General features: G+C 52.8%; 1 protein-coding gene across 1 annotated transcript in view; it reads right to left on the reverse strand.

Moving 5' to 3' along the window:
* AR (androgen receptor) overlaps window positions 1-21,139 on the reverse strand; it is a 49,343-nt gene that overhangs the window by 11,868 nt on the left and 16,336 nt on the right. Inside the window, exons 2-4 of the mRNA XM_074915223.1 lie at window positions 15,798-15,949; window positions 7,565-7,681; window positions 2,042-2,329 (exon numbers count right to left, since the gene is read on the reverse strand). Of these exons, the coding sequence (XP_074771324.1) occupies window positions 2,042-2,329; window positions 7,565-7,681; window positions 15,798-15,949 (557 nt within the window). The remainder of the gene's footprint in view (window positions 1-2,041; window positions 2,330-7,564; window positions 7,682-15,797; window positions 15,950-21,139) is intronic.

Genomic DNA, 21,139 nt, shown 5'->3' on the forward strand with positions numbered 1-21,139 from the left:
GCACCCCTTCGCCCACCTCGCCCTCTCGCCAGCCCGCAGAGCCGGGGACTGAAACACTTCTGCTCTATTAACCAAAACATAACATAAATAAATGATAGACAGCGAACTGTCACCGGCTGCGCATGTTCACCCCAAAAGCTGCCGGGGGAGCACCAGCGCCAGGGCGGGCAGAGCACCCCTCGCCGCGGCACCTGGACCACGACAGCCACAGTCCTGCCGTGGCTTGTTCCTTCCCTGGAAAAAAAGATCAGGAGAATGACCAAGTGGCAAATTTGTGGTTGTTGCTGTTGACCTCCGGCATTGGCACATGGGGAACCGCTGGAGAAAGCTGGGGAAAACAAACGGGCTTTGCCTCTCGCTCCGGACACAGAGATGCTGACGGTCCGGCCCGGCGGGATGGGGAGGGCAGCACCCCCCGCAGCACCCCCAGGCAGGAGAGGTGGGCTCCAGAGAGACCCCCTGCCCCGCGGAGGGGCTGCGGTCATCCTGCAGCTGCCCAGAGAGCTGTGACCGCTCAGATGGAAGAAGATTAAAATTAATTTTGCCCAGAAGCCGTTGCCGGCAGGGCAGGCACCAGCCCCGCGAGGCAGCACCACCGCCGTGCCACGCACCACCGGGTCTGCGACCACGTGCAGTAAGGGGAGTAAAAGCCTCTGAAAAGGGCATGGTTGTGATGAAAAATTATTTCAAAGTGCTCTCCCTTTCCATGAGCACTACCGCAGTTTTACAACCTCGGCCCCCGGACTGCCGGCCCGGTTTGCTGGTGTCTCCGTGTACTTTTCTCAAGAAATCTTGATGTCTGATGCAGATAAGCCAGAAAAGAAAGCATGGCTTGTCCCTGGTTTCACACGCTGGGTGAACCTTTTCTGACTCTAGAACAGAAGACACAGAACGGGCTACTCTACATTTGAGTATATTCAGACAAACACCCCTCCCAGACAAGCTACTTCCAGGGGCACTGCCAGGTTCCTGGGAATGTCACACATCTGACTTGTTCACCTCTGGGTTTTGGCATACACTGGCAAACCTACTTTGCCTCAGTTTCCTCCTTTGGTCACATCACTCCACACATAAAGAGCAGGATCCCTCTTTTCTGTGGGGTTTCCCAAGGAACAGGGCCAGGGTGAGGAAGGCAGCTCGGTGTCGTCCCCACGCCCCAGGCCCAGGGATGCTGGAAGGTGAACTGGATCCTGCTGCACCCAGAGTGATCTCAGTCCTCTGTAATTTCACTCATTGGCAGCAGTACGACACACAACGGGCAGCGTGTCACAGGCTGGTAACCTCTCTGCTCAGAACCAGGGAACACCTCTATCACCAGGATGTTCTCATTTACAGCACCTGATAACTATTACCACTTGGAAACCTCCCAACCCCTCTGTACTCCCACAGCACCACTCTGAATGCACCATAAATACATTCCAGCAGCCTGTCACACAAGAGCAACCTGACTGCCAGGAAGAAGCCCTTGGGAATTTTGTATCTCTCTTTTGCTATTTTACTAAAATTAATTGGCTCGTGAAACACAAAGATGGCGAGGAAGGATCTCTCCCATCTCCCAAGCCTCAGCTCCTTTCAGCCCAGTTGCCTCCACCTCACACGCTTCCGATTCACCCAGGGAAATTCCCTTCTCACCACTGCAGGTGGGTTTCGGGATGGGGCTAATGCTTGATTAGAGAAGACTCCTGCAGGTCTGCGGACACCGCCCCGCAAAACCCCTGCAGGGAGAGCAAGACCCTGAGCTCCTGCCCAGCACCGGCCCCTCCCGCGCCGGGGAGCAGACACATGCCCACGGGGACGGACCCAGGTTTCTACGTACTTTGTCGCCCCTGGGCCACCTCTCCCATCAACCAGGCACCTGCAGCCTGCTTTACAGAGCTGTCACGTGGAGCCGTGCCCCAGGAGGATGCTCCCCCCGGAAAGGGTGTGCTGGTGGGACGAGGCTGCAGATGCCTCCTCCAAACCCGCCCCAGGCGATGCCAGCGGGGGGGGGCTTCAGGAACAGGCCAGGGAAGGGACAGGGCCAGCTCGTTTTCCTCCTCACCTGGCAAGGCCTTTGCCCATTTGACCACGTAGACCAGCTGCCTCTCTCCCAGCTCGTTCAGGCTGCTCAGCAGGTTGGAGAAGGAGTCTGGCTGGCTGTTGTCGTGGCCAGCACACACCACACCAGGCTCAATGGCCTCCAGGACGTTGAGGAAGATGGGCTGGCACTCGTACCCATTGATGTGTGTCATCACCATCTTGGGAGCCTGCTCCTCTGAGGGGCTGCATGAGCTGGCTGCCTCTGCCTCATCCTGTGTCTTCAGGTTACCCAGCTTCTTCAGCTTGCGGGCTGTGGAAATGACACAGCTTAGTGTGATGCTTAAAAATAAATAAATAAATAAAACAAAAAACCCTTGAGGTTTTATGGCCTCTAGCTCCTTCACTTATATTTATGAGGAAAGGAAAACTGATGACCAGGAGCAGCTACTCCTTCAGTGCACGCTGCCCAGAGACGCCCTGGCACCGCAGACCTCACGTAAGGACAAAAGGGAGCACACACTGCACAAGGAAACCCATTTGCTCGTTAATCTTGTACAGAAAAGAACAAGCACCATTCACATCCTCAGCTGTGACCGGTCTCACGTTAACTCCCACTTAGAAATGGAGAGGAAGAACTGGGGAAAAGAGAGAGGAGGTGACTCGATTCAAACAACTACTCGCATGCAGTTACAAAGGGAAGCAACACGAGCAGATAAACTCAGTAGATGGTCACGTTAAAGCCACTGCACTTGGACACTCAAGTCGGATTGTTCCATCCCAGGCCAGAGCCGAAGCAGGATGAGATAAAAGCCTTCTCCCTGCCCGGGGCTCCTACAACGCCCGCTGCCCCACACCCCGCTGCCCCCAGCCCCATCACTGCTCTAAAAATGTCTTGCAGAAAACACATTATAAAAGCCAGCAGGAGGTCCCACGGCTGGTTCCCTGGAGCCTCCCCATCAGCCCCCCGGCAAGGAGGCTCGAGCAGGGGTGGGCAGCTTCAAGAGCAGAGTGGGCTTGTCGGGGGGGGACTGCAGGCAGCCTGTGCCCGTGTCACCGTGAGCAAGTGTCTCTCCTGTGCACCCGGATGGAAATCAGATGCTGGCCTGCTAGCAAGAGACACCAGCAGCTCCAGACGGTGCCTTCGGAGTTCCTGGAGAGTCAGCGTTCGCCTAGTCTGCTATCTGTGTGACAGTGCTCAGCACAACACAGGCTGGCAGGCTACGGCAGCCAGGAACAGCTTCCACCCCTTACCAACTCCAAAAATCCCTAGTTAGAGAAAGCAAGCCCACTGTTTAATTCAAGCAGAGAATATATCATCAAACCAATTGTCCTTGGGGTTTTGGCTCTTTCATTACATGATACTTATCTCAAATTTCCTTTCAGCTGTAATTAGAGAACTAAGCAGTGAATCATAAAAATGCCAAGTTAAAGTGCAGCTTTGTAAATCAGTTCAAAACGCTGATCTTTAAGTAACAGACTCTGGATGATCTGTGTGAGCAACTGTGGCTGCTCTGGGAAAAAGGAGGAGAACGGAGTAATAAAGATAAAAGAGAGCAAGAGGAAAAGAGGGGCTGTGGCATGGCCATCGCAGAGCTGACACATATTTTAAGCAACTGAACCTGCCCTCCATCCCACCAGGCGTCCCTGGAGCCGCTGGGGCAGCGCTCTGGGCTCCAGCACTGGGACTTGGGGAAGTTCTGGGGACCTGGAAGAAAACTGCTTTTGCACTAGCAATGACAGAGAAATAAATCCTGCCAGCCCCAGGCACCACACACTGACTTCAGCTGCAGGCGAAATGTCAGAGGAGCTGAAACAGGACTTGACTTATATCCTGTTCTTTAAATTTTTTATTAACAACAACATGTGGCTTGTCAAAACCAGACCCTACCGAACTATCAATCTTTTCTGGCATGATAATTTTAGTTGATAATCACAATAATACTGGTGCAGCAGACATCTTTAAGAGATCTGAGTCAGTCTGGCCTACGTGAAATAGAAAAACTCAAAACAATATAAGATCAGACAGTACGGCTGAATGGTTTTAAATCAACCAGGCAATACATCTCAAAAGTAATGATAAATGTTGAAACAACATCAGACAGGTTTGTTTCTGAGTTTGTTCATGGCCCTTTGCTCGTGAATGTCTACACTCATTCCAAAAAGAAAATTAACCATTTTACTAAAAAAATCTGTATGACAATGCATAGATGGGAAAACAGTAACGAACATTAAGGACTGATCATTGAACAGACTGATCAAGCTCTGCTGATAAGCTCAGTCTATTAAAACAAAGTGCATTTCACTGCAAGTAGAAATGTCTTCCAGTCCTTAATGGGGGCTACAGGAAAGCTGAGGAGGGACTCTTTATCGGGGGTGTAGGGATAGGATGAGGGGTGATGGCTTTAAACTGACAGAGGGCAGATTTAGATGAGATCTGAGGCAGAAATTCTCCCCTGTGAGGGGGTGAGGCCCTGGCCCAGGCTGCCCAGAGAAGCTGTGGCTGCCCCCTCCCTGGAAGGGTTCAAGGCCAGGTTGGACGGGGCTTTGGGCAACCCGGGCTGGTGGAAGGTGGCCCTGCCCGGGGCAGGGGGTGGCACTGGAGGGGCTTTAAGGTCCCTTCCGACCCAAACCAGTCTGGGATTCTGTGATTCCATGATCTCGAGCATCTGAGAAAGTGACCCATCGACAAGGAACGTCGGACTCCATCCTCGGCAGCCTGACCTCGCACCCAAAGCCAACAGACAAACACAGACAGGGCGGGTCAGAGGACACAGGACTGGCAGGACCCTGTGCCACGTGAAGGAGGAAAACACTGACTTGGAGAGCATCTCACCGCCACCTCTAAGCACTGCTGCTGACACTGGGAAACCGTGATCGGACGTTCACTGTATGAGGGAGGTGTCAGCAAATGGCAGGGGCTCTAAGAATAGTAAAGACCAGACAACACACCTCGGAGCAAGGAAGTGAGGAATTTCACCTAGGCGGGCATGCAGAGGGCTAAAGGGTTATTGAATCACAGCCAACAAATACCCATGGCAGGGGAGAAATTCAATAAAAGTAGGTTTTTCGATCTAGCAAGCAAAGCTGTAAATAAAGATCCAGTTGCTGGAAATCACGGACTGACAAGATGAAAAATAAGGTACATCTATCACAACACTGAACACAATGAACTCCTGCACCTGCGTGGCAAAAGATGTGTTAGATTCTCCCCTGCTGGAAGCGCTTACGGCGGTACCCAGCGCCTTTGTACGCCATGAGCTCTGCTTTAACCGCAGCAACTGGACCCGAACTAGGACTAAAAGCAGGTGTGCCTCCTGCCTTGGGCTTTCACGGGCCATTGGTGGTCACTATGGGGCTTTTCTAGCCCTACCATCAACGGAATGAACTGAATTTCCCACATCTGGGAGGTTTTGCCCCAGGACAGGCCCCGCAGGGAGCAGTCCGTCCTGCCAGCTCCGGCCCAGGCCACGACGGGAACAGCCCGCGGGACCTCGCACGCCACGGCTCAGGCAGCAAACGGACGGGAGGAGCAGCTGCTGGCTGAGCCGTGTGCGGGGTCTGGACGGGAGCAGGACGGAGGGGGCCGGGGGCCGGCAGGATCCGTGCGGCTGCATGCACAGCAGGACGCTTCCCGCACACAGGGATAAACAAATATTCTTCTGATTCTACATGTTAATACCTGAAAATACAGTGCACGGTTCCTCTGTCTGACCTTTGGAGAAGGGAACGGTGCACACTGGGCCAGCTGCAGTTTGGGTACTCGTCCCAGTGAAAAGCTGGGCTTTGAACAGACCATCTGCAAAAACCTTAGAGAGAACGTACAGTTCTCCTTGTCACTCGTCACTTAATGGTGAAACACGTCTGCGAAACCATTCCACAGCTCCAGCCTACAGCAGAAGAAACATTTTCCCAGACCTTACTACCTATGAATGTTCTTGTACTCTTGCAAGGCTCTGTCACCAAAACCAACCAACCTTTTGACAGACCAAATGGTACCAATCCATGTTACAACAACACGTGTGAAAAAATTCTGTGTTATTACCATGAAGAATGAAAAATGAGACAGCGTGTAGCTGTGTGTGCGGCAGCACGCTGCCCGTGCACAGGGGCTCCAGGATCCGGGCAGGCACCTGCGCTCCCAGTCAGAACTGGTGCTGTGGGAGAGGCAGGACAGTGTGCCGGCAGAACACAGCACACGAAACCAGCATTATCCCTTTTTCTTTTTTTCTTTTTTTTTTTCCCCTCTTTTTGGCTTTACAGTGTTGATTGGGAGAGAAGGTTCTGTTTAATGGATTTCAGCTTGCAGGTCAGAGTGATCTCAATCAATAATGAAGTGCTTCGACATATCGCCAGTCTGTGCCAAAGCAGAGCTCTAAATAAGGTATTTGGTGTCACCTCCTCCTCCTCCCTTACCCACACCCAGAGCTGCGGGTCTGCGGTCCCAGGGCTCTGTTATACCCTACAAGCGACTGGTAATTAACAGGCAGTTAAAAACAACTGTTTGGGGCTTGGGAGCCTTCTCAAATGCTCTGCCTCTCTGCTGTGGGAGACATAACTGTGGACAAGCTCATAGCATGCGTGTTTTTAACAATTGCCTTTAAACCGACATTGAAAACAAATGTAAAACAGACCAGGCAGAACAGGTCAGAGTGACCCGAAAGGCTTAAGAAAGAAAAAAAGGGGGGGGGCTATCAGTATTAGCATTAATTTTGTCAGTGTGTCCTGCAGAAGGTTACACTGATGTATGTCTTCTCTTACTTGAGTAAATTTCACCAGAAAAAAAGCACTTAAAAATAAAAGCACACTTGTTTTGGATGGCATTGCAAGGGCCTTCTGCTGGCGGGGGACCAGGGAGCTGGTGTGGCTCCTCAGTCCCCGGGCTGCCACGGGCAGGGTGGGCAAGGGGAAGGCCCCCGTTACCAGGGGCCTTTTCATCCTGGGTCACATCCATCAGCCCTGGTTTTCAGGGTATTTGCTTCCTCACTCTCACACCAAGTGAACTCAAAGATGAGCCACCCAGTGATCTACATTGTGGCTTCTAGATTTTGAGCAGAAAACCTCAGATTTTGGATACGGGCACGCTAACAGGTTTTGGTAGAGCTACAGGTTATGGAACAGAGACGAACTGTAACAAGGCTCTTTACTGGTGACACAGGAGCAACTTCCATTCCGTGAAGAAAAATATTGGAGGTGTATTTTTATAAAGAAAAACGCCCCTTTCTGCCAGGGAAAAATCATCTTAAAATGGGAGTGCCCTGTTCAAGAGGCTGCGGTGTGAGTGAGAATCCAGTTTACCCCGCTCGTTTACATTTTTTCAGATTAACAAGGATTTAAATTAAGGAAAAGGATGTTTCCTGAAACGCAAACAAAAGTTTAATGAAATTCACAGTTCTGGTATTAGAAACCCGCAAATGCTTCCCAAAGCTCATTACGCTCCATCAGCCTCTTTTTTTCGGCCATTTACTGACTGTTCCTAGCCAAGCCCATCCATTGTCCGGAGGCTCAGCCCGGCCGCCCCGGCCCAGCGCGGTGATTCGGACAGTACCTCCGAGAGTCATCCCAGCTTCGTAGCACTTCCGCAGGCGGCAGGACGGGCAGTTTTTCCTTCTGAACTTGTCAATGGTGCAGTCGTTCCGGCTGGCACAGAGGTACTTCTGTTTACCTACAAACATCAGAGGAGACGGCAGATGGGTGGTGGGTACCCACTGGATGAGGAGGGAGAGAAGCAGCATATCAGTGCTGGTTTCCCAGTTAACCCCCAGCGGAAAATTTCTGTTGGAAGTTGGTATCTTTTGGGGAACAGCCCCAGGAGCTGTTCAGTGCCAGATGAACACACCCTGTACGGAGCCGGGTGCTGTCTCGCCCCCAGCAGCCGCTCTCTGCCTGCCCCCCCGCCGCAGGCAGCATCCTAGGGGCTTTTACACCACCCCCCCCAAGGAGCAAAACCACTCTGCGGTGTGCAGCCCAGCAGAAGCAGTCCAGAAACAGCATTTAAAAAGTAATGAAATACGGACAGTTTGGGTCTCATTTTTCAGTCGTCACACATCTATTGATTGGCTTTTTGCTGTGACGAGCTGGTTTTCTCCCAGAACACCTTCAAAGCACAGTGTGAACCTCCTGCCACAGCACTTACCCCCTGTCTGCTGAATGCAGTCCCCAGCCAGCGGCCCTCCCTCTGCAACCACGACTCTCTTCACAGTGCCTTTGGGGGCTGAGCTGGTTTTTGTGCCACCCATCAATACTGGGTTTGTTGTCTGGAGGTTGCAGGCACCGGGGTTGGGAACTGGCTGCACAAGGAGCTGCTGCCCCACAGGCTCTGCCACCGTGGGTCCCACGTCAGGCTGGCACCCGTCCCCTGATCCCCTGGGCTGCTCCCACAGCCAGCCAGGGGGAAACTGGGACCAGTGATCCCCTGTAAGGGAGACCCTGCCCAGCAGCAGCTTTAGGGGGGCTTGCAGAAAATCCAGGAGCTACTTATTGTCAGGCTAATCAGTATCCTAGACTCACCTTTCTGCTCGTTTAGAGCATGGTCCTTAGAGCTCCAGACCTCAGCTCTTCTTTTCACTGCCTCCTCTGCTAGACATGCCAAGAATGAACTTTCCTTCCTGAGTCATTTGTTTTCTTGTCAAGTCTAAACATGTTTATTGGCTCAGGATTTATCTGATGTTCTCCATACTGTTCCACAGTAAAGCAGTCTTGGGAAATAATAGAGCTGTGCACCTCAGCCTCTGTGAAAGTGGCCTACATGGGAAATCAGTCTATACCCAGCTTAATCTTTATTTATCATCCTGCAAGTGTTCGCTTTCTATATTCTTACAGAAATAGCCCTTTGGAGTCACCAGAGATCCATTAGCAGGATGAGGTTGAATGTAACTGCTTAACGTACCAGTTTTGACAAGAGAAGCGCTGATTTTGGTGCACTGATTTAACAACTGCCCACCTCCCACACACGCACATCCACAGCTTCTGAAGATATGGGAATCAGAAAAAGCAGCCAAATTTTAGCAACCCATTCCCACAGACCCCACCGCAGCTGCAGCCAGCAGCCCCCTCTCTGCACCCTGGGGCGGGGGGAGCCCAGTGACGCCCCCCCGGCACCAGCTACCAGCAGGAAAGTCCTTCCAGGGCTCAGCTGCTGCCGCAGGTTTGAACTTCTGAGAGTCTTCCCCATTAAATCTGGTCATCACAGCCCCCAGTGCCTCAGCTGTTAAGACTGGAGACATAATGGGGCAGGAGCGCATTACCTGCAGCACCTGCCTCTTAAACCCTTTTAACACCACTGCCATCAGCGCCTCTTCTCACCCCGCTCCCCGGCTCATTACCAGTGTTAAGGACACTTAGACGAGCCTGGAAAGAAGCACCGATTACACCAAATCCCAGGGAACACAAGCACCATCCTCCCTTTCAACAGTTCAGTGCAGAGGCTGAGTAATAAACAACTTCAGCGGAAACTGGGTTACTTGGAGTTATTTTTGTGCTATGGGAAACAAGTGCCGAGGCCATCCTCGCTCCACTCAAGCTCTTTAGGTGTGGACATCAAACAGGGATGGACACCCCACCTTCCGAGGCATCGGCCGGGAGCTGCAGGGGGATTTTCCTCTCCTTCCCCGCCAGCTGCACTGCAGGACTCCCGTCCTGCGCCAGCATCAGACACTGGGATGCTCCAGAGCCTGTCAAAACTACCACGAGTTCAAAACGGCCGCGCTGGGACCGCAGCCGCTTCCCCCCGGCACTGCTGGGGAGGGACGGGAGGGGGAGCGACCCCCCCAGCCCCCCGGCTCACCGCGCACAGAGCGGGCACCTGACAAAAGGCTCTGGGACAACTTCACCTCCCTGCCGACGGGCTCGGGTGAACGCAGCTTTTAAGTTGCAGTCAATAACTCACCCCACAGTCATGGTACAGGGATTTTGCTGAAATAGTGAGGGGCCGCTTCCTGGTTCACAAAATAAACTCTTTGAGGCAGGAACAGGTTTTCTGTTAATTGTGCGTGCGTAGTCGGGCACTGTTTATTTTAAGCTGTTAGGCATTAACAAAAAGGGAAACAAATGGTCATGCAGTGGCTATTCATGAGCCTGCTTCTGCTCAGCGTGAGAATAAGCCGCTTGCACATCGCCTCCTAATCTGCAGGGGTGTAGAGATTCCCCTTTTAATTACCGGAGAAACCCAGCGCCCCGTCACTGCTATCCCCGGCCGTGGATACGCTTTGTGAAACGAACCCATGACCTGGGAGAGGGCCCGTGTCACCGCCCCAGCGATGCCATCCCCACCCTGAGCCGCCTGCGCTCGCCCCATGGGCCGCGGGAACCCCCCCGGGACCCCCACAGCCCCCGGCTGCTCCCCCACGCGCTCCAGCCTCCCCTCCCGGCGGGCGGCTCTGGCACGGCCACGGCACCTGAGCCCTGCTACGGAGGAGAAGGTGCCACTGGCAGTAGGGGGTAGCTGGGATACACACGGGTTCCATCTGCCTTAAGTAACTCCTCATATACAGAGACTTGTTTTTAATTTCAGGATAATTTACTCTTTTCATTTAAGAACAAGCCGAGACATTTACAATCAGCTGTTCTTTAAATAAAGATAAATGCACTGATTTTTCTTTTATTGAGCTGAGCACTGGAATGATTTTTTTTCTCCTTTCCTGCAAACAATACTTTCTCATATTACTCCAAATCAAAGGCTCTTGCTTTGCAAACCTGTAAGCACGGGTCTAAACTTTAAACACACTCTCCCACTTTACCCAGCAGTCCTGCTCTTTGCACAGCCCATCCATCGCCCAGGCCGCCTTCACACGGGGACGCTGGCAAGGCCTCAGCCTCAGACAAAGTTCCCCAGCTGGCAACAGGGCAGATGCACCCTGGAGAAGAGCCCTCTCCCCCCATGCCGATCCAGACACCTGCAGGTGAGCAGGGAAGTTACGGGGGTACTCAGCACCCCCCTCCTACATCAGCCCAGCAGGGACCCCCGGGATCAGCCTGCACAGCTGAGGCTCTTGCCGCTGCTGCAGCACCCCCCAGCACACACCACGAACACGCTGCTGTCCCACAGCCCCCCCAGCTCGGGCTCTCTCCCCTCCGGCCTCGCACCAGGCAGGGAGATGCTTCTGCCATCCCCGAGTCCTCCCGCTCCTGGCCTGGGACTGCGGCGAACATCAGGAGCAGGGGGGGAAGAGCAGCTCCCCAGTCTCAACTGAAAATAAAGATTTATGGAGAAAGATGAGTTGCTCAATCCAGGGAAGTATTTAACCAAAAGCCTGTTGCCACATGAGTCGCTGTGCCTAGAGTAGCTTTCTCTTCCAGAAAGCAATCTGCGCCAACGTCTGGAGTAAGATTTACGATTGTGAATGTGAAAACCCATTAAATGCCTTTTGGAAGAGACACATCCTGTACTTCAGGGCATAAACTACATTCTAACAGCTGGGGGATAAGGCCAAGCTTTCTGAGAAAGCAAACCCCCCAGGGTCTCACGTAACCTCAGGGTCTCTAGTGCTCTTCTCTAAAAACCCTGGTCCCCATTGCTGTCACCAGCTGGGCTGGGGCAAGAGCTGGGCTTGGTGCTGGGACTGCCCTGAAGTTCCCGCTTTATGCCCCCATTCGAATAACCAAAGAGGGCACAGCTATGAACCTTCGGGAACAAACACTGAGCCACTATTAATAAATGATCTCTGCAAAGTCCTTTTCTTAATAGTCCCCTGTATTTACCAGAAGGCTAAAGAAAAGGAAAGCATCATTCCAGTGACACTGGGCGGGCTTCAGCACCAGCCCCAGTTCTTCCTTCTCAGGGCAGCGACCAGCAGCCTGCGGGGGCTGGCTCTGCGGGAAGAGCAGGGGGGAAGCTCTCCAGAAACAATGGGCTGCAGGTGAAAACATTAGCAAGCCAGAAAAACACAAGCACGGAAGTTACAGATGTTGGTGGAGTACCAGCACAGGCAGGTAACGGCTCCGTACAGAGTCTAGTGAGGGGCCTGGAGCAAACCAAGGCTGAAGGGAACAACTACAGGACGGGGCAAACTGAAAAGACTTTATTTTAAAGATGCTTGAACCCAGCAAGCGAAAATATTCTAATTGCTCAGCTCTCTGGCAACAAGCCTGCAATTCTTTAGCTCCTGAGCCGGTCTGAGGTCAAACTGCCTCAGACTCCAACTGCTGTGGCGTCTGCCTGTTCTCTGCCTGTTCTCTGCCTGTCAGTGGCACAGCACGGGGAGCTGCCACCCCCCGACGTACCGGGTCCCCCGAGAAGCACGGCCGTGCTGGGGAGCTGGTCTGTGGGCGCTGAGGGGGGGGAAGAGCGATCCCCCCTGGCAGGCAGTGCCCAAGACCGGCAGGCGCAGCACCACGGGGGTCTTCTGGAGACCCGACACTCCTGCACAGTCCAATCAGCCACGGCAAGGAGAACAGAGCATTTTAAACCACGGTGGTGTCTCTGAAATTGGTTCACTTTAACTTGTCATCTTGGAAACTGGCAAGAAACTGTGGAGCTGGGCCAGAGGCGTTTCTCTGGTGCGAGGCTAATCCCAGCAGGATGGGCACGGAGCAACGAGCCATATGGAAAGTGACTGGAAGGGAACTGGAACAGGCTGCACAGCACTCTGGCCGTTAGCCCTCTAGGAAATTCACCAAATACCATGTTATTTTTTTCATTTAGCTCTCTGCTATTTAAAGGCAGTCCCATCAGGAACACAGCCTGGGGCGCCCCAGTCCTGTGCGGAGGCAGCTCTGAAGTGGCCATCAGGCCGCATGCAGCCTCGGAGGGACAAGGAGGCCCTACCATTTTTCAGGGATGGATGCAGAGGACACAAAAATTACTCCCTCCTTGGAAGGGATGTGACAACAGGAGCCTCTGGACTGCCAGCTGATCTGGAAGCGGTCGAGTTCAAAGCATGTTTCTGTTTCAGGCACAAGTGTGGTATCAGGAGACCAAGCCCCGATGTCTTCAACCCATCCAAGCCACCCTAACCCTGCGAAGCGATGCCCTGCCTACTTGTGTCAAGAAAACCCAAAATCTGTGCTGAGGTGGATGTACTTTTTGTCTACAAATCTTTGTTACTGTAGGAGAAAGAGGAATTAGAGGAGGAGTTGTCCTCCTGCGCAGGCTGCAGAGGAGCCGCAGCACTTCTCGCCGGGGCAGCGAGCCCCAACCCCCTGGATCCCTCAGTGCTGGGACACCAGAGCGGGGTGACAGGAGGGGAGAGACAAATGCCAGGTTTGGCTACAGAAAGGAGGCTGCCCATGCAAGTAAGGACATCCACATCAGAGCTGGAGAATCTGCAGGGTGCATTTCAGAGCTGGCCTATATATAACCTGGACATCTAGAGAGAGTCTATAAATTGAGAGAGCTGACGGAAAGAGATCAGGAAAATATTCATCACTTCTCTGTTAACTCTTCCAGCAACTTTCTGGAAGGGCTGGTTGGACCCGAGCTTGCATAAAAACCTCAAATCTGTCAAACATTTTATCAAAGCAGGGGTGATCTGCTCTACTGGAAACTGCAGGAATCCCTCAGCGTGTTCCAAAAGAGAAAAGGAATCAATGTCGTAACTTTTTTTCTGTTTAAAAAAAATCTTTTCCCCTTCTAATCCCTTAGAAGGCATGTCTCTAAAACGTTCTTAAATATCCCTGAATTACTGCCAAATAAGTATATTAGGAAGATATTAGGAAAAAAGTATGATAAAAGACAAACCAGCTCCTCTCCACTCCCGCCGAGGTGATCTGTTTGTGCTGCTCTCCAGCTCCCAGGCCACTGCTTCTCCTGCCCGACAAGAGGCTGCGGGGTTACACCAGGAACAGGAAGGTGACAGGGGCAGAAGAAAGAGGTCCTTTCCTCATTAGGGAAGCTTTATGATTTGATGTTGTAAAAAGTCTCCAAAGGTGACCTAAGGTTTTCAGAGATGCATTCTACAGATTTTAAAATATGAGAACACACTGAAATACCAGCTTTCAATATTGCTCCTCAGCTTTAAGAAGGAAAGGTCTGCCTGGAAAATCACCAAAAGCTCAGATAGAAACCATCACCTACATCACCACCCTGTCTTCATTATCTGTAAAGGAGTCTGATTTATTGCCTCTTCCCCAGAATAAAGACTCTATCCATGTACCCCAGGGTAACATAAGATGAAACCTCACACCCAGGTGGGTCCTCACTGCAGACACACTTTGCTCCACGGTCTCATCCAGGGCAAGGGCAAAGCGCTGCTGCTGCCCACCCCTAAGCAAGCAAACACTTAACCCTCTGCGATACCTCGAGGTTTAAACACTAAGAAGAGGCATAAAAACCATTTTAACCAATGATACAGCACAGTCAGGAGAGGGAACACCACCCCAGCCCTGGCTGCCCCCTCGCAGCCCCTGCCCGCCCGCTGGCCCCGCACAGGATGGGGCCCACCGCGGTGCAGAGGAACCGCGCTGCGGGACCCGCCAGCTCACACGGGGCGTCTCATCAGCACTTTCTCTGACAGAGAGAGCCAAGACGCCACTTACTAGAAATCAACAGTAACTTGCTGACTTAAACCAGCACCTGCCATTTCCTCTGGCTGCACGAGCCAATCTGGCTTCACAGAGCTGGTGTATAGCAAAGAGACGTCTCTGTAAATTATTTACTTGGGGAAAACAGGCCAAACCTACTATCACTAACGTTACTTGCCTGTCCTGTTACAGCAGCAGGATGCCGCTGTCCTCTCAGGCACAGCCCCGGTTCCTCCCCGCTGCCGGATAACGCTAGCATTAACCTGGAAGCGGTGCTGTGACAACGGCAAGCGAGCCCCCATCAGTGAGGGACCTCTGCTCGACAGAGGGGTGACGTGAGGCTGGCTGGGAGTGGCGGTGCTCCCTCTCCCGGGGGGGCCAACGCTGTGCCAGTGCTCTGAACAAACCCTGTCAGCACCGAGGAAGAATGAGGGTTTGCGTTGGTTCATCACTCCAGAAAACAAGTCAGATGAGTGATTTACAGGCGTATTATGTTACTGGACAGTCAGGCTGTCTGACTCTCACTCTGCTGCCAGGGAATCGTGACTCTTAACTGCTGTGAGAAACCAGACGCTGCTGCCCCACAGCCCAAGGAAGCAGCTGAGCTGGGTCCTCCCACGTGCTAATTACCACGGAAAGCTGTACTGAGACCTTGCTACTGAGAGGGAACATCTGGGCTCACGCTTATCTCTGGAGAGTCTGGCACTACAGAGCTGGACACGAAGGAGAAGTTGCCTTCTCAGGGGTTGGGGAGAAGGACCATGGACACCAAGGTCAGAGCACGGCTCTTGATGGACAGATGATTCTGCCATTCTGCGGGTATTGAGAGAAGTGACCCTCTGAAAGGGATGCAAGAGAGGAAAAGCATCCCCTAAGTGTGGAGTTGTAGGTCTGAGATCGCAGGAGGGCTCACGGGACCTTGAAGCACCCTTGAGAGTCAAGAGGAGAAGCAGGAACTGACTGCGCCGGGGTCTCACTAGGTCACCAGGATAATCAGGCATTGAGAAGGACTGTGTTTTGGCAAACTGGTTTGGCTGCTTTCTGAGGGCAATCTGTAATGTTGAATGACAAATATAAGGCAAAGAAATCAATTTATCCTTTAATTTTTTCCTGTACTAGTTTAAGAGACTTTAGTCCCCACCACTCTTGGCTGCCCACAGCAAGGCCGCTCAACCTCTCTCAGCAGGAGGGAAAACGTGTGATGCTGCAGATGCCTCCAGCACTTAATGACTTGACCGCTGATGAGAGAACTTGTGTCAGGGTAGAGAAAGCCCACGCTTGGAGGCGGGAGTGGTTTCCCCTCCCCTCTCTGCACGCATTACCTTCAGCCGCCCGTTTGAAGAAGACTTTGCAGCTGCCACAAGTGAGGGCTCCATAGTGGCACCCAGATGCTTCATCTCCGCAGATCAGGCAAGTCTTCTGAGGTGGAAAGTAATAGTCAATGGGCAAGATGTGTTCATGGCCAGTCTCCAGCCTGCAGTGTAAAACAGGAAGAGAAGAAGGGGAAGGGTCAGCAAACGAGGATCAGATGAGCTATGGGCGAGCCCAGCAGATGGCACGTGGGAGAACATTCATGGCAAAACCCCCGACTCCAGTGACAGGACAAGCCAAGCACTGATTAGGAAAAGGCAATGGCTAAGCCCAGCCTTGCTAGGCCCATGCAGAAGACCACACTGGGATGCCCTCCTGACACCGGTACAACGTGTGACAACGTGTGGCAAAGTACAGGCACGGTGACGGCACAGCCCAGGACGGGAAGGGGACTGGGACCAGCTGTTGCCGTGTTTGTGTAATTTTGGCTTCAGCAGCGAGGCCCAGACATCAAAGAAGGGCTCTGCATGCTCATTAAGCCACGTGATCCCACTCCATTAAGGTCACTGTGCCACTTCACTACAGATGAATTTATCCTTTTGATTCTTAAGTTAAACAAATTAATTTTTCCTAAGCTATCAAACTCCCTTAAACTATTCTTTTTTGTCTTGCTTGTTTTCTACCTACTTCCTCTTTCAATACCCAGCAACGGCTGGACTGAACCTCTTTCCAGGACACCTTGCTCATCCACATGACTACTAAACCCAGCCAGAAGCCTCTGGTGAAAACGTTAACGCATTTGCTGTGGCCGTGTCCCAGGACTCCTGTTTGTTCCCTCCCCGTGACCACAGGCACTGCCTCTGCCCCTCCCGGCACACGGGACACACCGGGACAGTATCACCGAGGTCCCTGCCCTGGCACGGCCCGTGGGCAGAGCATGGCGCTGCCAACCACCGAAGGGCAGAAACGAACCTCAGAGACAAAAATAAAAGTCACAGGGTCTGCCCTATAATAACTGCGACTAAATGCTGGAAGTGGGTCAGTGGGGATTACAGAGCTTCTCATTTTCCACTCGCCGGCTCAGTAGTCTGAAAACCCCAGGTTGGGTTTTCACTCTGGGCAGCTGGGAACAAGGATGGGGATGGAAACCAGCTATTAGCAGGGGTAGAGTGCAGCCTCCCACCACCACCGGGGCTATCCTGGCCCATCGCTGCTTTCCCCAAGCCCCAGATTTGACACAACCTCTTCCAAGTTGTGCTGGGAAATCACAAAGGGCCTCCTGCGGCCCTGGCACAACCCGAGCAGGTGCCAAGCACAAGGAGAGGACCAGGGCCATGCCCAGAGACAGCCCTGCGCCCCGACCGCACCGTCCTCCTGCCTCCCTCCATCCCACACCCAAACCCTCCCCTCCGGCGGTCCCGTCCCGCCGCCCCCCTCCCGGCACACGCTGCCGCAGATCTCCGGAGAAGCTGCTCCCTCGGAAGGCAGGGCAGCGGGAGAGGTGCTTGTCAGAGCCACAAGTCAGCGCGTGTCCAGGCAGGACGTGGAGCAATAGGATTTTACTTGTTAAAACTTGTTTTTTGTCGAAACGCTGAGTGAGGCAATTAGCTTGTAACAGTCAGTAGGACACCGCAACTTTTTGGTCAAAATTAGATCTGCCTTCGGTTTGTAGTATTGTTTGAATGCTTGCAGGCAAGCTCTTAGAAATAAAATTATATTAAGAGCAAATGTGACAACACCGGGATTTCTTGGAAAAAATCTTTATACTCAGAAAAGGCCCCATTTGGGCCCACAGTATGAATAAACCCCAAATCCACTGAAACAGAAAACAGCCCTAGGAGAGATGGCAGCTGGAACCCATATCGCGAACCTTCTGAAAAGCCCTGGAACTTTTAGAAAAAGCGGTCACACACTAACGCAGACCCCGGAGCAAGGGAACACTGTCCTGCTCCTCAGCCCCGACTGCCGCCCGTGGCCAGCACCCGTCCCCAGCCCACGGCTCCGCAGGCAGCTCGGCCCCTCCGGGCAAGCAGGGGGACATCCCACGGCCCGAAAGGGCAGCTGGCAACGCCAAGGGTTAATGAAGGAAAGATATGTGCGTTGTCTGACCTAACCTTCCACTGGGGTTTCCACCTCTGCTAAGCTCTGCCTGGCACTGGCCCGGCTGAGGCTGAGGCAGGTACCGGGGTAAGCGGCCCCACGCAGCCCCCCACCGCTCCCACCCCTCTCCCCCACCTCATCTCACTACTCCCAAAAGGTGGGAGTACAACGTGCACTGCACAAGGAGCAGTCCCAGGGACAACAGGACTTAAAACCACTCCTAGAGCGACAGCTTAAAGAGCAATCACTCTTAAGGAGAACTGTGGCAAGGACAACAATGCACCCACGTAGGGGCGGCTGCCTGGTTACCAGCTTTTGATCAGATATTTTCATTTGGGTAATGAGTATCTTCTTCAGTCCAGACTATCAAATCCCTTTTGTTCCGCTTTCCCAAGAGACATAAATTAAACTGAAGAGAGACAGGTTTTAAATGAGAAGTGTTTCCTCAAGAACAGATAAGGAACCAATATTGGACTGATTTAAACCATATCACAGGCTGAAAAATACTTTTGAGTGCAGAGAGGACTGCAGGGACCGTTGCTGTTGTCAGGTGAACAGCTAGCTGGGATGCTTCATTTCAACCAAAGACGAACTCTGTTACCAGAGCACCGCTGCGGCTCGCCTCCCGCGCAGCTCAGGGCTCTGCCTCTGCTGAAGCACGGCTGTCTTGGCTAAGCCCCTCACCCCTCGAGAATAAAGCATGAAATGGGACAATTACTGCCGAGATCAAAACCCAGGCCCACCTCTCTCCTCCGAGCAGTTGTGTATTTGGAGAACGCTGCTCTCTTCCATTCCTCATACGAGAGCTATGCAGATCCCTCCTAAATTGAAGGTTAATAACCGGAGCAGCAATTTTATCCCGTTCTTCAGGCAAGAAACATTTTGAGTGATTTCTTTTTAGCAGCAGCAATCAGAACCAGTGACTCATCTGTAGATGGTGCTCCACTATCCCTCCCTGACAATCACAATTTCCAAGGCTTTTCTTGAACTATTGATTAAATGAAGGAGATAAGAGTCGGCTGCAACATATCTGCCATAGCGAAGTCTTGATGCAATAAACATCTCCCTGTCTCGCCCTCCCCAGCACCTCGCCCATCCTCCCGGTGCAATCCCACTGTTCCATCCCCAGGGTCCCCCATGTCCCCCCTGGGCACCCAATGCTACAGAGCCTTGGCACTCAGCCTGAGGGGCTGCTGCAGAGCAGACACTGCTAGGAAAACAACCAACAGCAGACAGAAAAGCTTTGCTAAAAATGCCTTATTTATCCAGCAGTTTTTTAAGATTCCAGCAGAACCAGAGCTTTCCTCTAATGACCCGTTAATTTTTTCTCCTCTCTATGTGATCAGAAATCTGAAAAAGGCTGGTTTTTCCTTTCCTTAAGGCCTTCCGCACCGTGCTCTCCCTATTCTCTGCACCCTGTGTTTCAGATCGGAAATGAGCAGAAGCGACTCTCACAGGAGCAGCTGCTGTGGCGACTGAAGCAGGACCCCCAGAAGACCTCAGAGGATTTTCAAGGCTTTAATTATTTAAAGCTGTGAGGTAGGTTCACAATTAAGACTCGAGTGGCTTTTTAAACAGCTGTTTCTGCACGAGAAGAGCTGCGGGAGTGCAAACACACCTTCATGCCCACGGGGATCTAGTGCCCACGTGCATCCCCCCACCAAGGGGGCTCAGCGAGCCCCTGCTCGGCCCATCTCGCCCCGGCTGCCCGCTCACGACAGAAGCCAGCGGGAGCTGGCAGACACTCAAGGTTAATCCTGGCCCGGAGACAGGCTGCTCCCGGGTGCAACGGTCCCGCCGCCAGCGTTTGCATGGGGCAGCGCTCAGCCCCAGCATCGCGCTGGGTCGGCTCAGAGGTGGGTGTTTGGGGAACAGCTCGGCCGAGTGCTCCAACACCTTTACCACTGGCAGCCGCTGCCCGCTGGAAGGATTTGCCCAGGAACATCTTGATTTTAAAAAGACACCAATAATTTGCCTTTTCTTTTTTAGAGGGAAAATTGTAAGCAAAACATAATCTAAAACATGGGCAGCTCAGAGTGAGCTGTGATAATGGTTCCCTTCACGATGTATTTTCCAGTTTCCAAGAGACCTTTTAAGGGCGTTCTCAAAACATGTAGGCAGTTACACTGCAGCGACCCAAAAAGTGGGCTGAGGGGGGCTGCAGGGCGCGAGGACTGGCAGCTCCCCGGGCAGAGCCCCAACACCCACCTGTGCGGGGGGCCCAGCAGCACTTGCAGCTCCTCTGCCCCCGTGCCAGGGCCAGGAGGGGGCTCGGCCGCAGGCTCACCACCGGCTGCTCAAAAGCTTCCCTCCGAGCGGAAGTTTTTGCTCCGTTGGCCCCTGCACCCGCCCCACCGAGCCCCAGGAACACGGAGGTGGACCAAAACGAGCAGTGAGCACCTTGCCGAGGGCTCCAGGAGATGCGGCCAGAGTTTGCCCAATATGTGGCAAGTGTCACACTGGCTCAGAAACCCAAAGCTGTGAGATAGCGCGGCGTGGGCAGACACAACTGGTGCAGCAGTGACGTCGGGCAGAGATTCCAGCCCTGGCGCGCAGCTTGAAGGCCAAGGTCAGGGCTGCTCACAAAGGAGCACGGCGGTTTTCAGGGGGGAGAAAAAAACAACCTCTGTATCTCTCTTATGGCTACAGGAAGAATTTTACTCTCCTTTCAGAAGGGTTCTTTAAGGAAACAGGGGGCCTGCTGAGCTCCTGCCACATGTCAATATTTCTGCAGAGTAGGAACTATAATTTGGAAACGCAAGCACTTGTTTGTCAATAGTTAATTTCACCAAACAGCCCAGATTTCACTACACACCCAGGAAACCAAGGGCAGTCGTGGATAAGAGAAAAGTCAACCACTTCTCACAACCCACAAAGAAAGTTTCTGCCTCAGCACCAGACAGCACACACTACCCAAAAGGAGCCAAGGCACAACTGCCCCCCCGCCACCCCCAGAACTTCTGACTCCAAAGACAGACCATGAAAAAGTACAAGTGCTGCTTTATCTGCACGGTTTCTGCAGCCCGTGCCTGCCTGCTCACATAAGAGTAATTCGTTAAGCAATTCACCGTGCTAATGCAGCACGATGCATATTCCTCACGCTCCCTGTTTTCTGTCAGTCTGACATAACCGAACAAGCACAATTTCCACCTCCTTCGCTCTTAAATTTGACTACATTTTCCAGGTTAAAATTACGCCAAGGTCTGCAGCAGCGTGACCCCCGGCGGAAGCGCCAGGCTGCCGCGCTGTCCCG

This window comes from Athene noctua, chromosome 11 (genome assembly GCF_965140245.1).
Source record: "Athene noctua chromosome 11, bAthNoc1.hap1.1, whole genome shotgun sequence".
Taxonomy (NCBI): Eukaryota; Metazoa; Chordata; class Aves; order Strigiformes; family Strigidae; genus Athene; species Athene noctua.